The sequence below is a fragment of the Spinacia oleracea genome, chromosome 4 (genome assembly GCF_020520425.1).
Source record: "Spinacia oleracea cultivar Varoflay chromosome 4, BTI_SOV_V1, whole genome shotgun sequence".
Taxonomy (NCBI): Eukaryota; Viridiplantae; Streptophyta; class Magnoliopsida; order Caryophyllales; family Amaranthaceae; genus Spinacia; species Spinacia oleracea.
In genome coordinates, this window is record NC_079490.1 from 161,143,482 (window position 1) to 161,169,868 (window position 26,387).

The window sequence follows — 26,387 nt, forward strand, 5'->3', positions numbered from 1 at the left end:
CCGTCTTAAAATGGAAGCGGCATGTATTATGCCGCGGCATATTGGAGTAGTTCTATTTGCCTTGGAAAAATAAATGTTCGTTTTAAGAAAACGATGGTTGTTTTTGGGGGTTTGCCCTCGTCTTAAAATGGAAGCGGCATGTTTTATGCCGCGGCATATAGGAGTAGTCCTATTTGCCTAGGAAAAATAAACGTTCGTTTTAAGAAAATGATGGTTGTTTTTTGGGGGTTTGTCCCCGTTTTAAAATGGAAGCGGCATGTTTTATGCCGTGGCATATAGGAGTCACTAGAGGAAAAAACTTGATAAGTTGCTCTTAAAAGTGGCTTATAAGTTGCCCTTCGTAAGTGCCACCAATTGGGGGGTCACTTTTGTAAAATTATCAAAAGTTGCCCTTAACAAGGGCAACTTATAATCTTATAAGGTGCCCTTGTTGCAAACAAGGGCACCTTATGTGAAACTTATAAGGTGCCCTTGTTGCAAACAAGGGCACCTTATGTGAAACTTATAAGTTGCCCTTGTTGCAAACAAGGGCACCTTATAAGCTGCACATAAGTTGCTCTTGTTGCAAACAAGGGCAACTTTAGAGTTTTTTTTTTTTTTTTTTTTTTTAAAAAAAAAAAATCTGCAATATTATTCCTAATATTCTGCAATATAATTTCTGATTTTGCAATATAATTTCTGTTTCATCAAACATCAGCTTGACATTCTCAAAAATGATATAAATTTCAAATTTCCAATAATATTACCGAATTAATTCAAATGTAATTAATTAAATCGATAAATAACAAAATAATGTAAGAGTCACGAATAACTACAAGCCTTCTCTATTTATTACACCGAGGGTAGTTCACAATCGTTGAAGTAAGTAGCCCACTTGTCTCGAACTTCATCCAACTCCTTTTTGGTAAAGGGCCCCTCCCTTGGAGTTTTGAAAACCTTTAAAAGAACACCGTACATGCAAACCAATAAATTAAATTAAGTTTCATATGCGAAAACAAAAATTATATTGGTCGTGAAAACAATTATATTGGCCAAAAATGACATTTTTGAACCCAACTACCAACAAACGAACCTCTTTCCACATTCTAACCCTTTTTCATGATTTATAAGATTTGTCAGATGATTATAAGACTCATTTCAAGTTTGTTATGCACGCCTATTGGTCATTTGGATCGATATAGGTCATTTATGACCAAAAATGACATTTTCGATCCCAACTACGAACAAACGAACATATATCCACATTCTAAACTTTTTTCATGATTTATATGATTAGTTATATGATTATAAGACTCATTTCAAGTTTGTTATGCACGCCTATGGTTCATTTTGAAGGAAATAATGCCCTTGGTCCAAGTATGCATTCTATGTTAAGTCTAATAAATGCGGTTCAGTATTAATTAACAAGTTAATAATTCAGTGAGATCAAGTGAGCTGAATGCCTAGCTAGAGGCCGCTTCAGTTCAAGTGGAATTAATGATATTAATCCACAGCTTACTCTTGACTGAACCCGTAGGGTCACACAAATAGTACGTAAACGGATCAAGTATTTAATGGCATTAAATACTCCATCTATGAATATTCGGAACCGACGGATCTTGGTTTCAGTGGGAGCTAAGATCGTCACAGGCAAGAAATGAATACTCCGGAAACGATGATATTGCCGGAAACGGAAATATGGATCGTATCGGAAATATGAATATTATCCAAGTCGTAGATGTTACCGGAAACGGAAACATGGTACGTATCGGAAAATATTGTTGGAAATGGAAATATTACCAGAATCGGAAATATTGCCGGAAACGGAAATATTGTCAGAATCGGAAATATTGCCGGAATCGGAAAATAATTCCGGAAACGGAAATATTAAATATTTGTTCGAAACGGAAGTTAATTCCGGAATCGGAAATATTAAATATTGTTCGTATCGGAAATAGATTCCGGAAATGGAAATTTAATCGGAAGCGTATCGTACGAATTAGCATCGGACGAGGCCTGCCGGACGAAGGCCCAGCACGAAGCCAGGCCGTCGCCCAGCAAGCACGCACGCCACAAGCCCAGCGCGCGCCAAGGCCACGGATGCGTGGGCCTTGCTGCGTGGGCTGCAGCTCGCACGCATGGGCAGTCCTTGTGGCTGCCGTGTGTGTGTGAGTTTGTGCTCATGCGTGATTCCTGAATCAGCAAGAGTCAGTGTATGATTAAATGTCTATTCCTAATTGGATAAATTAATTAAATAGAATTCATGTAGGATTCTAATTCCAATTAATTCGCATCCTACTAGGATTACGATTCCTTTTCCATAACTCTATAAATAAAGGCCTAGGGGTCATAATTTATATACAAGTTTCAAAGTATTCAAAAGTGAGTTTTTTGAGAGAAAATCAAACACACATCTTGCTCAAAAGTGCCGAAATTTTCTAGTACCTTAAGGGCGATTCTAGTTGGTCAATCTTAAGGCGGATCCGGACGTGCTGTGGACTATCTACGGAGGGACGACACTTGGAGTCCTAAAAGACTTGTTCTTGTTCGGTTCGGGCGCAGCTAGGGAGGGCACGCAACAAAGAGTATGCATCTAATTATGCTATATGATTATGTGTAAATAATATGTTTCCTGGGTTAATGGTTGTTTCCGCATGATCTATGTAAATGTCATATGTATCATAACCTAACAGTGGTATCACGAGCCCCTTATTATTTTCATAATCTAAATTGCATGAACATGGTTAAATATTACAAATTTGCAAGAATTAAAAGGGGTGATTAATTTTCGTAATTGTTAATTAATTGCAAATTGCGTTTATTTAATTATATGTACGCAGTTTTTCGGCAGTTTCTTCATTACTCATCCGAATTGAGTGATTTTTGTGTCAATTCCGCATGTAAAAGGCATTCTAAAATTTTGACAAAAATAGTATTTTTCTGCCGAACCCAGAATTCTCAAATTCGAAGCCTAACTATGACTTTTCGAAGGTTTTAGTTTTTCGAATGCAAAATTTCGTAAATTTAAGATGTTAAATTAAATATTTGCTATTCCTGTTGATAAATCTTGAATTTTTGATTGACCTACTGCATATGTTTAACAAGTTTGAATGCCTAGTCTTGTTAATTATGCAATCTAATTTGTAATTATGATTAATTTGTTGAAAATTAGAATAATTTAGAATTAATTTGATTTTCATAATTAATTGTAATTTAATTAGAAACCTATGATTAAAAACCACCATAAAAATTGTAAATTTACGATAAATTTTAAATTTTTATGACCTAGACTTGAATCCATAACAATCGGAAATCAATTGGATAATAAATTTTCGATTTTTTCGCCCTAAAATTATGAAATTAATAATATTTATTAATTTGTCATTAATTTTAAATATAAATTTTAAATTTTATGCGATTCGTTCAAATAACTTGCACGCACGAAGCAATGGACGCTTCGTGTTACCCTTAAGGGGTGTTGTATAATGTGGGCATGCGACGACGAGCAAGGGAGCTCGTCGCCCGTGCGGCACGAATGCAATGAGCAAGGGCGTAGTGCACGAGCGCAAGGCAGCAGCCCTGCCTTGTGTCGTGTGCCACGAGCAATGAACGAATGGGCATGGGCGAAGGGCGAGCCAAGGCAGTCGCGTGTGGGCAGCAAGCGAGCTGCGCCACAACGCGCGCTGCCTCGCACAAGTGCGCGCAGCCTCGCGCGCAGCGAGCGCAAGCTCGCGTGCCACGAGCGCTGCGCCCAGCACTGCTCGCGCGCACAGCGCGCGATGTCGCTCGCCCAGCGAGCGATGTCGCGCACCAGCGAGCGATGGGTCGCGCGCGCAGCGCGCGATGTCGCTCGCCCAGCGAGCGATGTCGCGCCCCAGCGAGCGATGGCTCGCGCGCACAGCGAGCGAGCCAGCGCGCCCAGCGAGCGATCTCGCGCGCGCACTGCGAGCGAAAGCTCGCGTGCGATGGGGCGCTGTGCGGAGGCTTGCGATGAGACAGCAGCAGCTATGCGACGAGCGCATGGGCTGCGCGCACATGGCCAGCAATGGCTGTGTGCGTACGGCCCATGGGCGTGCAACGCGTAGGGTGTTTGCGTTACGATTAGATCGTTTTGAATGTTTAATTTGAAAATTTCAGTTCACGTAATTTTAATTAATTTTAAAATTAATAATTTGAATTATTTTCTTGGATTTTAATTTTGAATATTATAATTATAATAAATGTTATTTATTCTAATTATTTTACTAAAATTAAAATCATGAATTAATTTAAAAACGACTGAAATTGAATTAAATTTTTGGATTCAATTATAAATTGATATGAGCTTTAAATTTTAATTAAATTTGTATGTTTCCGGTTAGACTAGAAATACATTTTTATGTTTAAAATTGGTAAAGCATATGAATTTATTGGTTTAAGTGGGAGCGCTTTTTAGTCATAAACTCTTGATTAGGTCTACAAATCCTTAAGGTTAAAACAACTTGATTAGAATTAATAAGGACTGAATAATTGGTAGATTATTGGTGCCCTTGATTAATTGCTGCAAATGTTTACGTGATGCATAATGTGTTTTACTAACCAGCTATGTGGGCCATTCATGATGATGAATGGGTGAATGGTATATATATTGTATATGTACTGTTTTGCAGGTTATGAAGTGACTAGTATGGCCCAAATAGGATAGAAAATATGGTCTGCGTACCATTAATTTGAATGTAATTGGTCTAAAGCACCAAAGTTATTTTTCAATTCAAATATGGTCTGCGTACCATCAAATAGTTCTAATTAGTTATAGCTTATCCTATTTGAAGAAAATGGTGCCTCCCACGGAGATTTTCAAGACGGACTTTGAAGTCAAAGCTTCAAGATGAAGTCGGGCCATACTAGATCACAAATATCTTATGCATGTTTTAAGTTATTTATTGCTTTAAATATGTCTTAAAATGCATGAGATCAAAAGCTTGATTATGTTGCATGATTAAGGATTTTAGTTCACTTAAAATCTAACCAACATAGTAAGAGCCTTAAGTTCCAAACTTAAAAATTGAGTTAAAAGGTGCCATGCCAAAATATACACTTGCTTGGATATCCTTTACATCAATCTAGTAATAGTTTTCGCTCAGCGAGGTGTTACTTATTGGTCCTAAAGGGGCAAGGTACACAAATAATTGTGAGTACATGTTAGTTTTGGTGAAACTCAACGATATAAGTAAGGAGTCCTTTTATGTCGTGGCAAAATCGATAGGTTTACCTAATAAGTTCTTAGACGTACCTATCAACCAAGAGTAGTTTCTAGACTATTAGCAAAAGGCTTTTGCTTACCTAAAATGTTTTAGAATTGAGTCGACAAACTGTGCTTAATTCTTCAATGGTTTTAGGGTCTTGGAATCATTTTATTCACACCTGCCGGAACACATAATTCGAATAAAATGCTAATAACTTGTTTGAATTGCATGGTTGCTTTAATTTCAAGTTATTATTCATGATAAATGTTTAGACTTTGCATGCTTCAATGTATGTTTTAATTATTGTTTATAATTAAATATCTTGCACTGCAATAAATCCTTTTAGAAAGGTAACAGTAAATTTCCTCGATTGGTAGTGAATCCAAGAACGATTCACGGAAAAAGAGAGAAAGTGAGCAATTTAAAATGTACATTTCTTATATCGACTTTTATGGTTGTTTTCGAATATCAAAATCGAATGGCAAACCAATTGGTGCTTGTGAATTCAAAATACATTGTAGTTTTGAGATCATAAAGCATTGAGTTTAATACGCTCAGCTTTACCAATGGTTAACAACCTAATATCTTTGTCCATTTAATTCTCGAATGAGTCTAGTCCCTAGACATTCGAATAGATCGATGCTTAGAGAACTTTAGAAGCTTCTGGTAAGATCATCTAGTTGAAACAAAATATTCAACATAAATTAAAATGGTAAAGAACCTTGTTGGTGACATTGGACATGTCTAACAAAGTATAAAAGTCAACACTAAAGAATTCAATTCTTAAGACTATAAGAAAAGGTACAAGAAATAGGAAAACGAGGAACAAATGAAAGGAATTTACGATTCCGTTTTCTACCTATAAATTTATGTTTAAAGAGAAGTGACCTAGCAATCAAACTTCCTTGGTATCATATACCGCTTGAGGTTCTTACTTCGGTAATAACTCAAATAATGGAAGCTAGGATACACTAATGACCTACAAGTGGGAAATGAAGCATGGCAATGCTACATTAGTTGTAGGGTCATCTAGTTTGTTTTAAGTCCTTTCAAAGGCTGGAACTTAATGGCTATTTTGTTCCATAATCAACATACCTAAATTTCTGTTTTCAAACACAGAAAGACTCACATTCAAGAAAAAAAAACAAAGACAATGTTTGTTTGTTTATTTGAATAAAATGGTCAATTACAGGTTGAGTCAATATGCTTGATTAAAACAAACAACTCTTTAAAGAACTTTACTAAGGTTCAAATCAACCCCTTGATTTGAGTTCCACTAATCTTTGGCATTGTTGCTTAGACCATATCAACAAGTTAACATTCAAAAACTCTATTTTAATGGACTTTTGAAAGTTGGTTGATTTCTAGATCAACTTAAGACAAGCTAGTCTTACTTGTTGAAAGTAACAAAAATTGTGAACTATTGTTAGAACGCCTAGACAATAGAGTTCAAAGCTAAAGAAAGATTTTATGACTTTATTATTTCACATGGATTTGAGTGAATATAGGTTTATTTACTCAATGTGATATAAGTTTGAATCTGTTTGGCTAGTTCAAAGATTCAGAAGTATAAAATCCACTTGGCAAGAAATCATAAAGATCTAGGTTAGATCATGTTCATGATTACTTGAGACCAAATATGATCATCAATGATTGTGTGTTCACAATCTAGGTCCATAAGATATGGCATATCTACGTTGGAATGATCGAAGTCAATTAGTACTTGACTCGATCAATGATGAATCATAAAGACTTTTCCTATAATTTCTAAAACAAAATGCTCAACTACCACCAAACTAAACCAAATTCGTCAAAGCTATTGAAAAGTAATTTCAGAATATCTTTTCATAATATATCTAAAGAGTTCCTAAACTCAGTGGGAGCTTAGTGTTTGTTATTCAACAAACTAAGGCCCAAGCATAGATATATGTTTCATTGTGATTTATTCAAATGAGACACAAGGGTATTGTTTCTACCACGAATTTTTGAGAACATAATGTTTGTTTGCTCGAAATAATGTCCTTTTGGAGATTCGTTTCCAAAATGACAAGTGGGAGAAAATAGACCTCGAAAGTTTTCGAGGCGAACAACAAACATAAACGGACATTCCGGAGGCTTTTCGAAGTGCTTCAGAAAATCCGAACTTATTCTTTAAGGACTTTAGAAGTGGCTTTAAAGAATAGACATCTCTTAGAAGATTTTACAAGTGCTTCAAGGAGAACAGAATATTCAAAGGACTTTCAAGTGGCTATTGATATTCTATTGTTTGATGTTCTATACCCAAGTAGGCATAGAGTTCAAGTCACTGGAACTATGAGATTCTTCTATTAGATAGTAAGGAAACATAGAGTTCTGGACAATGAAACTATGAGATTCTTCTATTCGATAGTGAAGAAACCTACAACTTGCAGTCAAACTATTATCATGTAGATTAATGAGTTTATGACTTGTAAGAAAGCTATGACGAAACCTAGATTCCCTAAAATGGTTAGAGGCCATATATAGACTCAAATGTTTTAAATGGTTAGAGGCCATAAAACATACTCAATGTTTTGATGACAAAATTGAAATTTTGTTGATTTGCAAGAATAGTTTCACACCTATTGGTTGCAAGTTTGTTTTAAGGATAAAAACCATCAAACATGGAATTGTGTTCACACACAAAGCTAGATTAGTTGCTAAAGGTTACAAGCAAATTCATGGCATGGATTATGTTGAAACCTCATGCAAAATCGTAATGCTTAAGTCTATAATTCAAGCAATGATTGCATATTGGTACATATGGCAATTGGATGACAAAACGTATTCCTCAATCAAATGTTGGAATAAACTATGTACATGGTATGTCATAGGATTTGTGGATCCAAATAAATGCTTGAAAAGGAAAGCTAGCTTATGAAATCTAAGTCCAGATTTAAGCAAGCAATTGGGAATTAGAACTGTATTTTAGTAAAGCTAATAAGTATTTTAGTTTCATAAAATATACATGATTCTTATAGATATATAAGAAATTTAGTGGGAGTACTTAAAACTTAATTGGTCCTATGTGTATTACACACATATCTCTCTATTGTGAAATAACATTCAAATGCTAATGACTTAGATTTGAAATTATTCATCAATAATGGACCATGGCGAAACTTAGTACATACTGGGTATTAAGATCTATTTACAAAGATCTTATGATATTATTTTGGATTAAGTAATGGCATTTACTAAATCAAACACGAAAGTCTCCATTGGAGATATTCGACCCATGTGAATAAATCTAAGTAAAGGATGTTTGAACTATGTATAAGCATTTACTAAGTAAACATCAAAGGATCTAAATAAGATTCTTAACCTATATTATATGTCAAAGAATTTAGCTGAATTTAGTATCTACTGAAACTAGATAAGCTAAAGTTACATGAATAGAATTCAATTGGGAATTATTCTGCAAAAGAATTTATCATGTATGATATAATATGAGGATCGCCAAAAACGTATCGTATGACTTTAGGCATGACGAACATATACCAGTCTCTATTGATCTAAGTGAAGATCAACTAGATTCAGATCAAGAATACTTATGGTACTTGAAAAGGTACATAGGAATAGTTCTTGATTCAAGGAAATAAAGATATGCTAAATATTGATGCTACACGCATAAACACTGGCAAAGGATCAAGCAAGACCCTTTGGAGTTAACCATTGATAAGGACGAGCTATAGAGCATGGTGTTTTGAAATGGCAACATGGATTGGAGACCATGAGTTGTTGCGTGGGAAATTAAAATATTAATTTCTATGTTCTAAGATATAGTTGGAGAGTCTTCCACATATCTATGAACTGCTTGGATAGGTAAATCCAAACAAAGCATCACTAGCAACCTATGCAGTTGAAGTAAAAGTAATTATTGCCTAAGAAGCAATAAAACAGGGTTGTTTAAAGTTCTTCACTGAACTTGGGTAGATCACCTATCTGCTGGCTTGATGGTTCTTCATTGAAAAATGCGTGGAACCACTCTTGAAGCAAGAAAAACGTCTGCTAACTTAATGGTTCTTCATTGCAAAATGCGTAGAACCACTAATGTAGTAAGAAAGACTAGATCACATAATAAACAAACTCGAAAAGATCTTATCATCATATCTCAAAGAACATTCGATGAAAAGGATGTTAAGATTGGCAAAGCATGATAACTAAACCTATGCAACAAGTGAGAAGCAACACTCACGTTGTAGCACTGGAAATCAAGCATAGCTTTGAATTCCATGAATTGTTTTAGAAGATGGGTTTGAGGCCCATGGTTATAAAACATTGGGGTTGAACATTTATCATATATGAAATGTATTTTCATATTCCATTTAATCTTGGTTTAGTATTAAATGATGAGTCCCTTCAATTTGACGATATATTCAAGATAGACTGTCAGGACCAGTCCTGTGACTAAGAAATGTCTATCAAGTGAACTTGAATGTCAAAGGTTGAAAATGGTCCCTAATCGGAGTTTTCTATAAAATTGGACGCATAGAAAACGTTAGACGATTAGAATGCAAGATGACTAGTAGTTCTGTTTCTTGAACTATGTGGACATGGCAATGTCATAATCATTTGCATAGATACTTACTTTGGGAAGACTAGTATCGGACAAGACCTATGAAACTTTACTGTAAGAGATGAAAGTCTGTCATAAGTAAATTTCATTAAATTATTAGACACTAAATCCTCAATACCTGAGTGATTTGAGATTACTTGTTTGAGAACTGGTTGCTTTGACGTTGACCAACCGTCGCACCGTAAAAGGAGGCTATAAAGGCAACGCTCAGGTAATCACCTATCAAACGAAGTCTAATCTCAAGATCGCAAGATTGGGATTGTCCTCCCATAAATCGGGATGAGATGCTTAAAAGTTGTACAAGGCCACTCGGAGAGCTAGAAACTGTGAAATGCATGGCCGTGCTCGGATGAATCATAGGCTATGATTATCTGTTTATTTGATCAGTTGAACTCTGAAACCGAGGAACACCTCTGGACATAATAAGGATGACAACTCTTACCTTATGTTCAAGAGCAAGCATCGAGCGACAAAGGAATTAGGAAATGCACACTTGTCCCTAAGGACAAGTGGGAGACTGAAGGAAATAATGCCCTTGGTCCAAGTATGCATTCTATGTTAAGTCTAATAAATGCGGTTCAGTATTAATTAACAAGTTAATAATTCAGTGAGATCAAGTGAGCTGAATGCCTAGCTAGAGGCCGCTTCAGTTCAAGTGGAATTAATGATATTAATCCACAGCTTACTCTTGACTGAACCCGTAGGGTCACACAAATAGTACGTAAACGGATCAAGTATTTAATGGCATTAAATACTCCATCTATGAATATTCGGAACCGACGGATCTTGGTTTCAGTGGGAGCTAAGATCGTCACAGGCAAGAAATGAATACTCCGGAAACGATGATATTGCCGGAAACGGAAATATGGATCGTATCGGAAATATGAATATTATCCAAGTCGTAGATGTTACCGGAAACGGAAACATGGTACGTATCGGAAAATATTGTTGGAAATGGAAATATTACCAGAATCGGAAATATTGCCGGAAACGGAAATATTGTCAGAATCGGAAATATTGCCGGAATCGGAAAATAATTCCGGAAACGGAAATATTAAATATTTGTTCGAAACGGAAGTTAATTCCGGAATCGGAAATATTAAATATTGTTCGTATCGGAAATAGATTCCGGAAATGGAAATTTAATCGGAAGCGTATCGTACGAATTAGCATCGGACGAGGCCTGCCGGACGAAGGCCCAGCACGAAGCCAGGCCGTCGCCCAGCAAGCACGCACGCCACAAGCCCAGCGCGCGCCAAGGCCACGGATGCGTGGGCCTTGCTGCGTGGGCTGCAGCTCGCACGCATGGGCAGTCCTTGTGGCTGCCGTGTGTGTGTGAGTTTGTGCTCATGCGTGATTCCTGAATCAGCAAGAGTCAGTGTATGATTAAATGTCTATTCCTAATTGGATAAATTAATTAAATAGAATTCATGTAGGATTCTAATTCCAATTAATTCGCATCCTACTAGGATTACGATTCCTTTTCCATAACTCTATAAATAAAGGCCTAGGGGTCATAATTTATATACAAGTTTCAAAGTATTCAAAAGTGAGTTTTTTGAGAGAAAATCAAACACACATCTTGCTCAAAAGTGCCGAAATTTTCTAGTACCTTAAGGGCGATTCTAGTTGGTCAATCTTAAGGCGGATCCGGACGTGCTGTGGACTATCTACGGAGGGACGACACTTGGAGTCCTAAAAGACTTGTTCTTGTTCGGTTCGGGCGCAGCTAGGGAGGGCACGCAACAAAGAGTATGCATCTAATTATGCTATATGATTATGTGTAAATAATATGTTTCCTGGGTTAATGGTTGTTTCCGCATGATCTATGTAAATGTCATATGTATCATAACCTAACACATTTGGGTCGATATAGGTCATTTATGGTCAAAAATGGCATTTTCGATCCCAACTACCAACAAACAAACCTATATCCATATTCTAAATGTTTTTCATGATTCTTATGATTAGCTATATGTTTATGAAACTCATTTCAAGTTCGTTATGCACGCCTAAGGGTCATTTGGGTCGATATAGGTCATTTATGGCCAAAAATGGCATTTTCGATCCCAACTACCAATTTAAAAAGCGATAAATCACTATTAAAACATCCAACTCCACAGAGTTTCTGACAACGATTGTAACTAATAAGTAATTCCAAATTGCCACAGAAAGAAAGGTCGTGTAGAAACTTTAATCACCAAAAGGAGCATATGCCAAGACAACTGCTCCGAGTCCACTTCATAACTACGAAATTTATACATTGGTTACATGTCTAATTGCCAAATCACCAGTTTCGTGATCTAATTACCAACAACAATTGAAAATTACAGTGTTCGATCATGTTCAATGCAATGATATGCAAGTGTTCGACAACTATCTTTTGTTAAGTCTTCACAAAATTTGAAGAAAATAAATAAAACAAGAACACAAAAAGGAGAAGCCAACAGAACTAGAGGAAACCTCTGTCAATCCGGGATTGCTTCTACACCTAACACAAACAACTCTTGTATGTTATCTTCAGCATCTACGGAGGTAGTATACGTAATATTCAAGCACATATTACCAAACAGCTTCTGTGGCAACCACATGAAAATCCTTACGGGACCTTAACAACATCTAGTATTTAACATAACAGAAAATAATAGTGAAGCTCTTTACCTGAAAGAAAAATAAAGAAAATAATGCCAAGTTGCCAACGAAAGGGTTTCTTCACAAGTTCCCAATTAAAACATGGAGTACAAAAATGAGAGCAACCGAATTTGGCAAATTGCATTAATATTATCCATACATTTGATGATATAAAAAATATATTGCAGCAAGAGAAATTGCACTTCACTCTCAACATTTTGATTTTTTCAGGAAACCAGACCAATACAAGTCAGAAGACCAATACTACAAGGATATAAGGGTAAAGCTGAAAATTAATTTAAACAACAATCAAAATCATAACACATTTCTCCCAAATACATCCAAATCTCACAAAATAATAGCAATTCCGTGCCTAAAACCTACAGAATAGTAGTCCAATGCCAAAAAAGTAAAATTCTAAACAACGAAATTCTAAGAATTATCAGTGCATTTTTCCGTCAAAAATCAAACGAACTCAAAACCTTAACAGTCAAGAGACAATGCACAATTCAAATTAAAATGAACAATTAAAATTCAATATCCACAAAAATTCAATCTTAATATCAAAATTAAAATTCAATCTTTAAATATACCTAGGAGAGGAGAGAAGACAGTGACCAGGAGCGGAGGAGTGGGCGGCGGCGTGGGCGGCTGCCGTGGAAGGCGGCGTTAACACGGAGCAGCGACACTGATTAGTTTGAGTTGAACGACGCAGGGGAAGAAGAGAACGAGCAGCAGGTTGAAGAGGAGAACGAACAACAAGTTGAACGGCGCAGGGGAAGGAGAGAACGACGCAGAAGGAGGGAAGACGACGGCAGTGAAGCTGGTAAACGGAAGGGTGAAGCCGGTGAGAACGGATGTTTTGGGCTTAACTGGTTTCGATAGATTTAGGTCATTTGGAGCAAGTCAGAATATTGAAGAAAACAATTAAAAGGTGAGCGCGAATTTGAGAAAAAATTAAATTCACAAACACCTGTGCGTCGCAGCTTTATTAAACTGCGAGGCAAATGACTCTAAGATGTTCTCAGAGTCATTTGCGTCGCAGATTAATAAAACTGCGACGCACTTGATTGATTAAATTGCGTCGCTGTTTTACTAATCTGCGACGCAAATGACTCTGGGAGAATTTTAGAGTCATTTGCCTCGCTGTTTAATAAAGCTGCGACGCAAATGACTAAATTTTATGCTAAAATTTATCATTTGCGTCACATGTTTAGATTGGCGATGCAAATGCAGCGATGCAATTAAACGTTTTTGCACTAGTGCCAACTACCAACAAACAAACTTATATTCAAATTATAAACCTTTTTAATGATTTATATTATTAGTTATATGTTTATAAAACTCATTTCAAGTTCGTTATGCACGCCTAAGAGTCATTTGGGTCGATATAGGTCATTTATGGCCAAAAATGGCATTTTCGATTCCAACTACCAAAAAACGAACCTATTTCCATATTCTAAACGTTTTTCATGATTCATATGATTAGTTATATGATTATAAGACTCATTTCAAGTTCGTTATGCACGTCTATGGTTCATTTGGGTCGATATAGGTCATTTATGGTCAACAATGGCATTTTCGATCCCAATTACCAACAAATAAACCTATATCCATATTCTAAATGTTTTTCATGATTCTTATGATTAATTATATTATTATAAGACTCATTTCAACTTCGTTATGCACGCCTAAGGGCCATTTGGGTCGATTTAGGTAATTTAAGGCCAAAAATGGCATTTTCGATCCCAACTACCAACAAACGAACCTATTTCCATATTCTAAAACGTTTTTCATGGTTCATATGATTAGTTATATGATTATAAGACTCATTTCAAGTTCGTTATGCACGCCTATGGTTCATTTGGGTCGATATAGGTCATTTATGGTAAAAAATGGCATTTTCGATCCCAACTACCAATTAACAAACGAACTTACATTCAAATTATAAACCTTTTTAATGATTCATATGATTATTTATATGTTTATGAAACTAATTTCAAGTTCGTTATGCACGCCCATGGGTCATTTGGGTCGATATATGTCATTTATGGCCAAAAATGGCATTTTCGATCCCAACTACCAACAAATGAACTTATATCCACATTCTAAACCTTTGTCATGATTTATATGATTTGTTATATGATTATAAGACTCATTTCAAGTAATCTATGGGTCATTTGGGTCGATATAGGTCATTTATGGTCAAAATGGCATTTTCGTTCCCAATTACCAACAAACAAACCTATATCCATATTCTAAATGTTTGTCATGATTCTTATGATTAATTATATTATTATAAGACTCATTTCAACTTCGTTATGCACGCCTAAGGGTCATTTTGGTCGATATAGGTCATTTATAGCCAATAATGGCATTTTCGATCCCAACTACCAACAAACGAACCTATTTAGATATTCTAAACGTTTTTCATTATTCATATGATTAGTTATATGATTATAAGACTCATTTCATGATATTTATGAACGTCTATGGGTCATTTGGGTCGATATAGGTCATTTTTGGCCAAAAATGGCATTTTCGATCCTAACTAGGCAACTCCTAACAAATGAACCTAAGGACACTTTCTAAATCTTTTTCATGATTCATATGATTAGTTATATGTTTATAAGACTCATTTGAAGTTCTTTATGCACACATAAGGCTCATTTGGGACGATATAGGTCATATTTGGTCCAAAATGCCAATTTTCGACGGTTCATGCCAATTATAGTTATAAACCTGTTAGTTAATGCATTGGTCATTCGGTACCAGCAATCAGCAATCGTATGTTTAACATGATATATACTTCGTATTCAACACTAAACAGTTCAGTCATAAAAGCAAAACCATCCATTTCATACTAATTTGCTACCGCAAGCAGAAAGTTATGTTGAAGACCAACTATTTAATCTAGCACACTTGATAATATATGCAATACAATTAAGTCCACTTACCCAATCACTCTTCCGATTATATGGTGATCTTCAAGCCATAGTTGACCATCTGCTTATATCCCATCACTGTCGTCCCACAGATTAGCATCACCTGAAACAGAATGCTCAAGCATTAAGAGTTGTAAGCCTTTGATTTTGGATTTTAAAGGGAAGTCGTCTTAGCTATATATAACAAATAGAATCAAGAATATCATAGACCATTTGGCCAACAACACTATGAAATTTTCTATAGCAATACGAAAATGTAACAGTAGACGAATTTGTACAGCTACCAAAACCTTAACTTCTTCAATTCCCCTGCTAAAACTGAAAGGCTAGAATCGGTATTCTCAAATCCCTTTCAGCATTTATCTAGTGCGAATACCAGCCTATCTGCATAGCCAATTGCACCTAGTGAAGGATCTTGTCACTGTCCCAAGAACTCGACCCCATCTCAGCTCGTGCTATGTTGGTGTTCCCTTTGATTGCTCTCACACGTAGCAATCCAATCCCCATTTCTTCTGCAATAGCTTTGACCTGCCAGATATGTTGAAATATAAAGGACATGATCATATTGCCCTTTCTAAAAACAACTAATATGCCATAGATGTAGTTCTCTGTCAACAAAAAGGGTGGAGAGGAGAAGGCGTGACCATTTGTCTTTTCCAAGATTCTAAGTGTACTGATTGCTTCGTTCCATGCAAGTTAGGAATTTTCACAGATACGAAACTTAAGAGAAAATAAACCTAAGCTACAATTTCATCCACCAGCTACAACACTGCCCCAAATCAAACCCCAGGAAGTGAACTTAGGTCAGTTGACTATAAAACAGCAGCTGCAGAACCACAACCCATCCACCGGCTGCTGACAGAACAAACTCAAGCCAAAAAAACCAGTCCAATCACACTGCCACAAAGCACTAGCAGCAGAAAACCACACATCAAATTGTAACTGCAGAATCCCCTCCCTGACTTCCCGGAATCAGTCGCCTCAACACAGTATCCTTGTCCTAAGCAGCAAATTAAGGACCGGAGACTGCAGTCAGCCTGTTGAACTACAGCAGCAGAAAGCAGTCAACAGCAGCAACAGATCTAGCAACCCTCAAAATTCTGCTCAAGTCTTAACGGTTTCAGAAATAAATTATAACAACTAATTTCGTGAATTAACGGTCTAACACATGAAATTGTAGATTAAATATATTTCCAATTCATGGGAGTAAAAAAGAGTATAATGAAAAGAAATTTTGATGAAAAATATACAGTAAGGGCTGCCCCTAGAGAAGAAGATGGGAAAGGGAAGACTCAGGTAAAACGTAGCTAGCTCGTGATACAAAGAAGAGTTGTTTCCTGAACTGATGAAGACAACTATGCTGTAGTAGGTGAAGAAGACACAGATAGTTTTAACAGGATGCCTAGCATGATTCCTATCATTGCCACAAAAATAGAAAATTTGCACGAGAAGCCATAGTTACTTTTGCGCTGTCTACGTCTCTTCCACATTTCCTGAATCAACCCCAAAAAGAGCTATATTAGTAATCAACTCATTTTTACCCTGCTCGATGTTCATTAATTAGTGTGGGACTAAACTATTAGGCTGCTATAATAATATATATGAGAGGGTTAGCTATCAGTTTTTTAACCTTAATTTAATAATTTCTCTAATTCTTTGTGGTTCATGCAATCATGTCTTGTAATCTATCTACAGTGAGAAGTTGAAACAATCTACTGAGTACCAATTTCTCTTTGTTTCATGCATCAAATTATCTATCTAATCAAAATGAAGTCGATTACTGTAGACACCTACTTTTGTCCCCATTTCCGAAAGGGAGGGTTCGATGATGAAAACGTAAATCTCCACTTGACAACGCATCTCCTATAAAATAACGAATCTCAATTCCCCTTTTCATTTCACTCAAAACCTGCTATTTATGGAAACCTGCTAAAAATAGTAATTGCCGTAATGGGTAGTTGTTAAAAGTGGCAAGTCAGAAAAGATAGAAACCTGTCAGAATTAGGTGTTGCACTCCAACATAAATCCTAAATGAGATAGAAATTGCGAGAGAATCCTATTCCTAATATGATTCGAAAGTAAGAGTCACGTATTAATTAAAATCCTAACGAGCTTAGAGTTCGTAACGGGCCCAGACGCATCCCGTCACAAGGTTAATACGCACTAAAAGACTCAATTAAATCTCAAATACTCCGGATTCTAGGAATCCGAATCTGACTAAGAAAACAGCCCAGATCCTATTTTCAACGCCTGGTTCTGGGCGCCGAAATCTTCGGCGCCCAGGCCTGGGCTCTGAAAATACCTGGTACGTGTTTTTTCCTAATTCCTCGTGGATTAGAGTTATGCAATTCTATCTTTCCACGAACTCTTTTCTATAAATAGGGCCTTAAGTTCGACGTGAAAAACACACAACACACAATTATATTCTGAGTATTGACTCTAAACCCCTAAGCCTAAGCCTCACGCTGCAAAACTGATCACGCGTTCTGTCGCAATCGATCCATAAATCGAACAGAACGTATCCCGTCCCATAATTTGAGATTCGTTAAATAAAAGGAGAAAAAGCAAAGTCAAAGTGGTTAGTTTTCTGAGAACCGTGACGCACCTCTCAAGGGTGCATCGTAATGTGTCCCTTTTCCATGGTTTAATTACTTTCCTCGCCCTTTTATGAACTGTTAAACTAACTAAAATCTGATTGTTCGATCACGCTTAATAAATATGATATTTTTGGGAAATTGGATTATCATGCTAGGTCCCTTAAAACAATCTAAATCAGATAATCGCGCTCGATCTAGTACTATATGTTGCATATTATTAAAATCAACTCAGATTAGTTTAATAGTTAACGCATGTCCCTTCAATTATTTATGCTGAGCTAGTAAGGATATCCTGCCTCTGGAGTTATCGAAGAGCGAGTACTCCTCTCGGTAGTTAAAGTCCCCCGAACCCTCAATCTCTACCCTGCGGGTGTACGTTGAGCGATCCCCACCTCCAGGGATCACAAGGGAACCTACGGCCTTCGTGGTCAAACATAATTGCACTCCCTTTATGTCACGATAACCAGGTTTTGTCAGTTTTTCTCATTGTCGTTAAAAACTGAATGGCGACTCCTATATTACTAGTCAATTGGGTGTAAACTCACAGGAAATCCAATTACACTTGATTTGACAAAAAGAAGCGTCACACCCACGAGGGACGAGGTCACGCATTAGCCTCGTGCTTTTCGACCCCCTCACAGTGGCGACTCCACTGGGGATAGTGATGGAAATACTCGTGCTTGTAGGTAATCAAAATAGCCGAAGGGTGAAACGATCCTACCCCGCGTTTATTTCTCAATCAAGTTGGGACGACCTGAAAATCAGCATATTAATGTGAACGGACAGAACCGCATAACGAATCTTGGCTCCCTTGGTGTTTCATCTTGGGAGTTGGGACTAAGGATACCCATCACCAACCGGGGGGTGCATACGCTTCGAATGTTGTCCACTCGGCTCTTTCGCTAGTAGTACACCTGTCCCAAATTCAATCGCTCGCCCATTAGGTCCCTCTCGCCTGCATGCCCCCTTGGCTTGCACTTGCGGGTTGGCCTCTTGAGCGAAATTCGTCTGCTGAAGACACTACCTCGACCGGGGCATGTGTTGGATCTACGATAGAAGCGGTACCAAGCCAGGCGCAAATAACTACCCATAGAAGCCTATCATAAACTACATGACATATTATTATTGCCTCATGATGGAATGTTAGTTATGTGTAGCGAAATATATGATTGTGTGTGACAAACTATCCTAGAAAAACCAACGACCTTAAAAATTGCCCAAACATTCACAAACCAATTTGCCAAACAGTTATACCGAAACACGTGTTCCGCAAACCCGAACGATCGCCACAAAAATGAGCGACGCTCGGGATGGCCTGTAACGAATCCCACAAACGCTGCACAACGCGTAAAGGACGTTATTAGGCAAGCACGCAAAATCGAAGTCGCGTAAACAAAAGTAGACGCAAACAGAAAACGAGAACCAGCCAGGGACGCATTTTCAACACCCCTGGCTGGGCGCCAGAATTTCTCACGCCCGACTCTGGGCGCTGAAGTTGTTGTTTGGCCTTCTGGTCAGGCGCAGCAGCCTCGGTGCCCGCGAAAAAGAAAATACGTAGCAAAAAAAAACTTTTCAAAAAAAGAATTGCTGCGAGGGCGTAAGAAAAGCACTCGATTCTAAAAGAGACTCATAAAAAATAAATAAGCCTTTGTGTCGTCGTTAGGCCTCCTACGACGACAATGCTCGGCTCCAAAATCAAGCATGCTAATTAAATAACCTTGAATGTCACATGGGAAAAGTATTCAAAAAATAATGTTCGAATAAAGTCTTCAAGAAAAAATAAAATGTTCAAATAAATCCGAATCTAGACTAGGCTATGCCAAAGTACAATCTAAATCCTAGGTCTTAGTTGTCTTATCCATAGAATCGGTCCTAATGCTTGGTGTCGTTCCGCAAATAAAAAGGTTAAAACATATTGAGTCTCCCTTCCTAACATTTAAATCAATAAGCACCCATATGTAATTGTCATCCCTTGCTAAGAGTCTACGGCCTCAATACTCTCTCTCACCAATAAAAAGAATATGTTATGTATTTGCAAAATGGAAACAGTCACATTCTGGAAATCATTCCCCCATAGTCGCACAACCCCCAAAGTGAACCTAAGGTGTCAATACCATTGGCAAGAAAAATTAATGGCCTCAAGGCGTATGATCACATTGGGTCACAACCATCATAGTCCTCTCGAGCCACTCGCTCCTTGAAATACTCCTAAGTACGGACTAAAAGATTTTCCATGAATGCAACATGACAAACCATGAAAATACCCAAATCGGCATGCCATAAGGCTACCATTGGGGTAAAGAAATTTACACTAAGAGAGAAGCCGCACTAATGATTCTAGCCTTGCAAAAATAAAAATTCGATCTCCCCAATTAACTACCTTGCCAACATTAAGCAAAATGGCGCATGACAAATGAACACCCAAGGGTTAAAATCTGAAGTGTCAACCAACGAAAGTTATCACTAGAGGAAAAAACCTCAAGTGCGGGCCCATTTTAAGGGGTTTAGTGCGGGCTTTTACATGTGCAGCACATGGCCTGCCCGCACTTGATGTTTCTCAAGTGCTGCCAAAATATTGGCAGCACTTGATATTTCAAGTGCTGCCAATTTGGAAAATGAACCCGCACTTGACATATTTTGTACTGCCAATTTTAGAATATGAGCCCGCACTTGATATATTTGGTGCTGCCAATTTTGAAAATGAGCCCGCACTTGACATATTTGGTGCTGCCAATATTGAAAATGGGCCCGCACTTGATATATTTGGTGCTGCCAAATTTGAAAATGAGCCCGAACTTTACATAAAAATGGGCAGCACAAGCATAAAAATGAGCCGCACTTGGCCTATAAATGAGTCGCATTTGATCTAGATTTGTTGTATAACCGATTTCTCTGCTACATATTACAATTGGATGACGCCACTAATTAACCTCTATACGTCATATAAAAAGTATCCAATTATATAGATAATTAAATTAAATAGTATATAATTGTAAATATAAAAGTCGATTACATTACAATTATATGAAAAACTAGCTAGCATACATAATTTAAGATTCATTACAAGAAAATATCAAAGACAATCATTGGTAATGAATTTTGCCAACATTTCTCGAACTTCATCTATCTCCTCAAAGGTGAAGGGCCGCTCCCTCAGATTATTGAATACCTTAAAAATATCAACCATCAAACAATATATATACACATTAGTTATATTATAAATATTGAATCGTACAATAAATTAATACTTAATTTGTTCAGAACAAAGAAATAATGAACCGTATAATAATAAAATTGGTTAATTTCGGTCCCAACTTTCATCTAATGAACTTAAATAAATATTTTAAAGTCCTTTCATGTTTAATAAACTTAGTTTTATGTTTCAAAGACTCATTCTCACCCATTTTGGTGAAGTTATGCACATTTAAACCTCGTTAGTTCATTATCGGTCACATTTTGACTAAAATGGTTAATTTCGGTTCCAACTTTCAACTAATGAACTTAAATGAGTATTTTAAAGTCTTTCCATGTTTAATACACTTAGTTTTATGTTTCAAAGACTCATTCTCACCCATTTTGGTGAAGTTATGCACATTTAAGCCTCGTTAGTTCATTATCGGTCACATTTTGACTAAAATGGCTAATTTCGGTCCCAACTTTCAACTAATGAACTTAAATAAGTATTTTAAAGTCTTTACATGGTTGATACACTTAGTTTTATATTTAAAATACTAATTCTCACCCATTTTGGTGAAGTTATGCACATTTAAGACTCATTTGATCATTATCGGCCACATTTTGACTAAAATGGCTAATTTCGGTCCCAATTTTCAATTAATGAACTTAAATAAATATTTTAAAGTCCTTTCATGTTTAATAAACTTAGTTTTATGTTTAAAAGACTCATTCTCACCCATTTTGGTGAAGTTATGCACATTTAAGCCTCGTTAGTTCATTATCGGTCACATTTTGACTAAAATGGTTAATTTCGGTTCCAACTTTCAACTAATGAACTTAAATGAGTATTTTAATGTCTTTCCATGTTTAATACACTTAGTTTTATGTTTAAAACACTCATTCTCACCCATTTTGGTGAAGTTATGCACATTTAAGCCTCGTTAGTTCATTATCGGTCACATTTTGACTAAAATGGCTAATTTCGGTCCCAACTTTCAACTAATTAACTAAAATAAGTATTTTAAAGTCTTTACATGGTTGATACACTTAGTTTTATATTTCAAATACTAATTCTCACCCATTTTGGTAAAGTTATGCACATTTAAGACTCATTTGATCATTATCGGCCACATTTTGACTAAAATGGCTAATTTCGGTCCCAACTTTCAACTAATGAACTTATATGAGTATTTTAAAGTTTTTCCATGTTTAATACACTTAGTTTTATGTTTCAAAGACTCATTCTCACACATATTGGTGAAGTTATGCACATTTAAGCCTCGTTAGTTCATTATCGGTCACGTTTTGACTAAAATGGCTAATTTTGGTCCTAACTTTCAACTAATGAAATTAAATGAGTATTTTAAAGTCTTCCCATGTTTAATACACTTAGTTTTATGTTTCAAAGACTTATTCTCACCATTTTGGTGAAGTTATGCACATTTAAGCTTCGTTAGTTCATTATCGGTCACGTTTTGACTAAAATGGATAAATTCGGTCCCAACTTTCAACTAATGAACTTAAATGAGTATTTTAAAGTCTTTCCATGTTTAATACACTTAGTTTTGTGTTTCAAAAACTCATTCTCACCATTTTGGTGAAGTTATGCACATTTAAGCTTCGTTAGTTCATTATCGGTTACGTTTAGACTAAAATGGCTAATTTCGGTCCTAACTTTCAACTAATGAACTTGAATGAGTATTTTAAAGTCTTCCCATGTTTAATACACTTAGTTTTATGTTTCAAAGACTCATTCCACCCATTTTGGTAAAGTTATGCACATTTAAGCCTCGTTAGTTCATTATCGGTCACATTTTGACTAAAATGGCTTATTTCGGTCCCAACTTTCAACTAATGAACTTTAATAAATATTTAAAACCCTTTAAAAGTTTGATACATTTAGATTTATGTTTAAAAGATTCATTTTCACCTACTTTGGTCAATTTATGCACATATAAGACTCGTTTGATCATTATAGGTCAAATTTTCACTAAAATGGGTTATTTCGATCCCAACTTTCAACTAATGAACTTAAATGACTATTTTAAACCCTTTACAAGTTTAATACACTTAGCTTTATGTTTCAAAGACTCGTTCTCAACCACCTTGGTGAAATTATGCACATTTAAGCCTCGTTAGTTCATTATCGGTCACATTTTGACTAAAATGGCTAATAACGGTCCCAACTTTCAACTAATGAAATTAAATGAGTATTTTAAAGTCTTTCCATGTTTAATACACTTAGTTTTATGTTTCAAAGACTCATTCTCACCCATTTTGTAATTTTTTCTCGTTTGAACAATTCTATCAAATTAAGAATTTCCACTCTTTAAGATTTTGTAAAGTAGTACTACTTACTCACTCTGATGTTTTCTGTTGATAAGATGTAAGCATTCGAGGAAAGACAAGTATCATATTCAAAAACAGAAAAAAAAATAAGTGAAGACCGGAAAGTTTGGATATCATACAATTGCATAATAAGTTGATAACAAAAGCCATTATTATATTGCAGGAAAGAATGAAAGATTAACTTGTTGCGTAAAGCTACCTGATCATGCCATGATCTTGATTAGTTCTAGCCACATGCTTGAACATACCCTCAATTATCTCAACCTTGGGATACTGAGTACGCATTGATGCTCGATAACGAGAGATGTCACCATCCCCTGGAGCCTACAACATGTTAATATGTTATACATCAAAGTTTAGACCATAAAATGAAGTACATCAAGGATGTGTTGAATTTTCAAAAAGTTTCTAACACCAACATCAAATATCCAAAACTAAAGCAATCCCACACCAAGTCCCCCATTGTCACAAGGAGATCAGAAACACAAACAAAACATGTGCAACACAGCTGAAGAACAACCAGCAATAGAAATAGCGGAAACAACAACAACAACATAAATAACATCAACACAGCAATAACAGAAACAACATCAACACATCCTTGCTGTACTTCATTTAAGTACCGTATGGTAAGAACTAAGAAGTAGTTGCCATGCAACTGTCAGAAGCCCTAGAAAGTACACAACAACCAGAGAATCGCTAACTAAAGTAAACGGTCAACTACACACTCTTTCACTGTCAATTTGCTCCATTTCTGGAAAATGCACAATGAATTTTGGGGTCAGAATTATTGCCTGTATATTTTATTCAATTCTTTGAGGCATTCCTAAAACTGTCAAACCCTTCAACATCATATAAAGGGGGCATCTTCCGTCCAGTAGAAAAACGAATTTTAGGGTAAGTTACGTTGAAGAGACTAGACGTGTATAAGTTCGGAGTATAACACTTTGAAAACGTATTTATCTTTATGGGGTTGAGTTGTCTGTTACTCACAAATTACTAGTGATATCTAATAAGTTACGGTCTCTTGATTCCTCTTTTAATCAGATAAACTATCAATTCATTTAGACTTGTGTTGCAAATGAGACTTTGAGATATCTAAATGAAATCCCTAATGACAAGTTAACTACCTTGCCATTCCCACACCACCTTTGATTCACCCTTCACAAGCTTTGGATAGCGGTCTAAACGAGAGTCTGATTCCACCATATCTTCAACCTATTTAAAAGAAGGAAATCAAATGAGCATCAATATATGATGGGAAAGTGTATCAAATGGCAAGGACGGAAAACTGTAAATTGTACATGTTTCATGTTTAAAATGAACAAGATAAATCAAAAGGAAAAAAAAGGAGTAGAAAAACACACGGGTAGAGAAGTAAAAGGGTACAGTATAAGAATATCAAGAACATGTGTTCGGAAACTTAAAAATGTATCAAGAATTCCAGCGGAAGTAGAGGGTAAAGATAGGAAGAAAGAACTACCATCTTCCATAGAAGAGGATCTCTTCGTTCTTTGGGAGTAAGGATATGATCTCGGAGCCTTGAGGCAACTAACCAGGGTTCTCTGTCACCCATGCTCCCAGACATTAAAGCATTATCCTCCAGTGTGTCACAAACCTGTCATTTTTATGAAGAAAAGTTGAATAAATAACGGGTTAAAATATGTCAATACTCAATAATAAGACATACTGTATTAGTTAAATATTGTCATAAGAATGAAGTCAATGAACAGATTACAGAGAACCCTTGCTATATATTTAAAATGAACAATATATAGACCCCTAAATTAGTAATTAAAACTAAAATCAAGCATGAAATCTGGAAATTAAAACGACCAAATTAGGTTAAAAAGTATAATTGGTACAGATAAACATGAAAATCGATCATCAGGACAAAAGAATCAAATAAAATGGAAAGCGCATCAACTGAAATCTCATTTTCAAGCACTGCGTTTGCGACATCTAGCTTTAAGACCCTTTTCTGGTAACATTGCAAACTAGCAACATGAGTTTAAGACAACCAACCATAACCAGCACCCAACAACCTTCTACTGCTGACCAGAACAAAGCACACTTCGGATCTGAGCACCCAGACCAGCTGCTGCAACACTGCATCTGTAGAACTCCAGGAGACTAAATCACCAGAACCTGCTGGTCCGAGCAGCAAGCTACAAAGATCAGACCTGCAACATGTTTGAGTCCTGAGACATAAAACAAAGAGCAGAACTCAAAGAGCAACATGTTTGAGTCCTGCAACATGTTAGGATCCGTCACTTTGCTAAGATTTCTCTTTTTTGGCTTCGACTCAGAACCTGCTACAGATGACAAGGCTGGTTTCCTGAAATTAAGTGTAGAAGGTCTGTTTAGTGTTTACTATCAGCAATCCAAAAACTACCAGTATAATTTCAAATGGTAAAAAACAAAATGAAACCTCTCAGTTGGCTTCTTCTTAATCTCAGCTGGTTTTTCCCATGACTGTTGCATCTGAATAGAAAAAGTACACAAGAGAATAACATCTAACATATCACAAACATAGAATGAACCACAAATAGATGAAATCAGATCAATCACAACATGAAAACAACCATACCAAGACTCATCTTGATTTTCGCATCAACACTGAAATTGTGCATGTCAATAAGAGCTACTGGGCACACTGCTTTTGCCTTCCTCACTGCCAAAGATATGAAAACAGTCTCTTGTTCAACCAACTTCGCATCAACACTAGCAATCACCAACACAATAGCTAAACAGATCGACATTCAGACTAGCTAGCAATATAAACATCACAGTAAACAGAAGTTTAGTTTAGTTTTGTAATTAGCTTTCTATTTAGTCGGCCGCAACCCTAAAACAAAAAAAATTGGAATCGAATTAGTTTATTTTT

General features: G+C 36.4%; 1 protein-coding gene and 2 long non-coding RNA genes across 6 annotated transcripts in view; all 3 read right to left on the bottom strand.

The window, feature by feature from the left end:
- Positions 1 to 642: 642 nt before the first annotated feature.
- On the bottom strand, positions 643 to 16,825 carry LOC130471336 (uncharacterized). The gene is made up of 2 exons (XR_008931999.1): positions 15,390 to 16,825; positions 643 to 936 (listed from the first exon to the last, which is right to left on the bottom strand). It is a non-coding gene; the product is annotated as an uncharacterized lncRNA (long non-coding RNA).
- Positions 12,081 to 13,510, bottom strand: LOC130471337 (uncharacterized). Its single transcript, XR_008932000.1, has 2 exons — positions 13,026 to 13,510; positions 12,081 to 12,462 (listed from the first exon to the last, which is right to left on the bottom strand). It is a non-coding gene; the product is annotated as an uncharacterized lncRNA (long non-coding RNA).
- A 4,088-nt stretch (positions 16,826 to 20,913) lies between the features above and the next one.
- Positions 20,914 to 26,387, bottom strand: part of LOC110778621 (uncharacterized) — a 29,293-nt gene continuing 23,819 nt past the window's right edge. For 3 of the 4 annotated variants that reach the window (XM_056841398.1, XM_056841397.1, XM_021983173.2), the window contains 7 exons: positions 26,091 to 26,174; positions 25,932 to 25,984; positions 25,526 to 25,838; positions 24,984 to 25,118; positions 24,631 to 24,718; positions 23,700 to 23,817; positions 20,914 to 21,143 (listed from right to left, as the gene is read on the bottom strand). In XM_056841398.1, coding sequence (XP_056697376.1) covers positions 21,128 to 21,143; positions 23,700 to 23,817; positions 24,631 to 24,718; positions 24,984 to 25,118; positions 25,526 to 25,615 — 447 coding nt within the window. In that variant the 5' untranslated portion in view covers positions 25,616 to 25,838; positions 25,932 to 25,984; positions 26,091 to 26,174 and the 3' untranslated portion in view covers positions 20,914 to 21,127. Of the gene's footprint in view, positions 21,144 to 23,699; positions 23,825 to 24,630; positions 24,719 to 24,983; positions 25,119 to 25,525; positions 25,839 to 25,931; positions 25,985 to 26,090; positions 26,175 to 26,387 lie in introns of all 4 variants that reach the window. The other variant, XR_008932001.1, reaches the window with a different exon arrangement.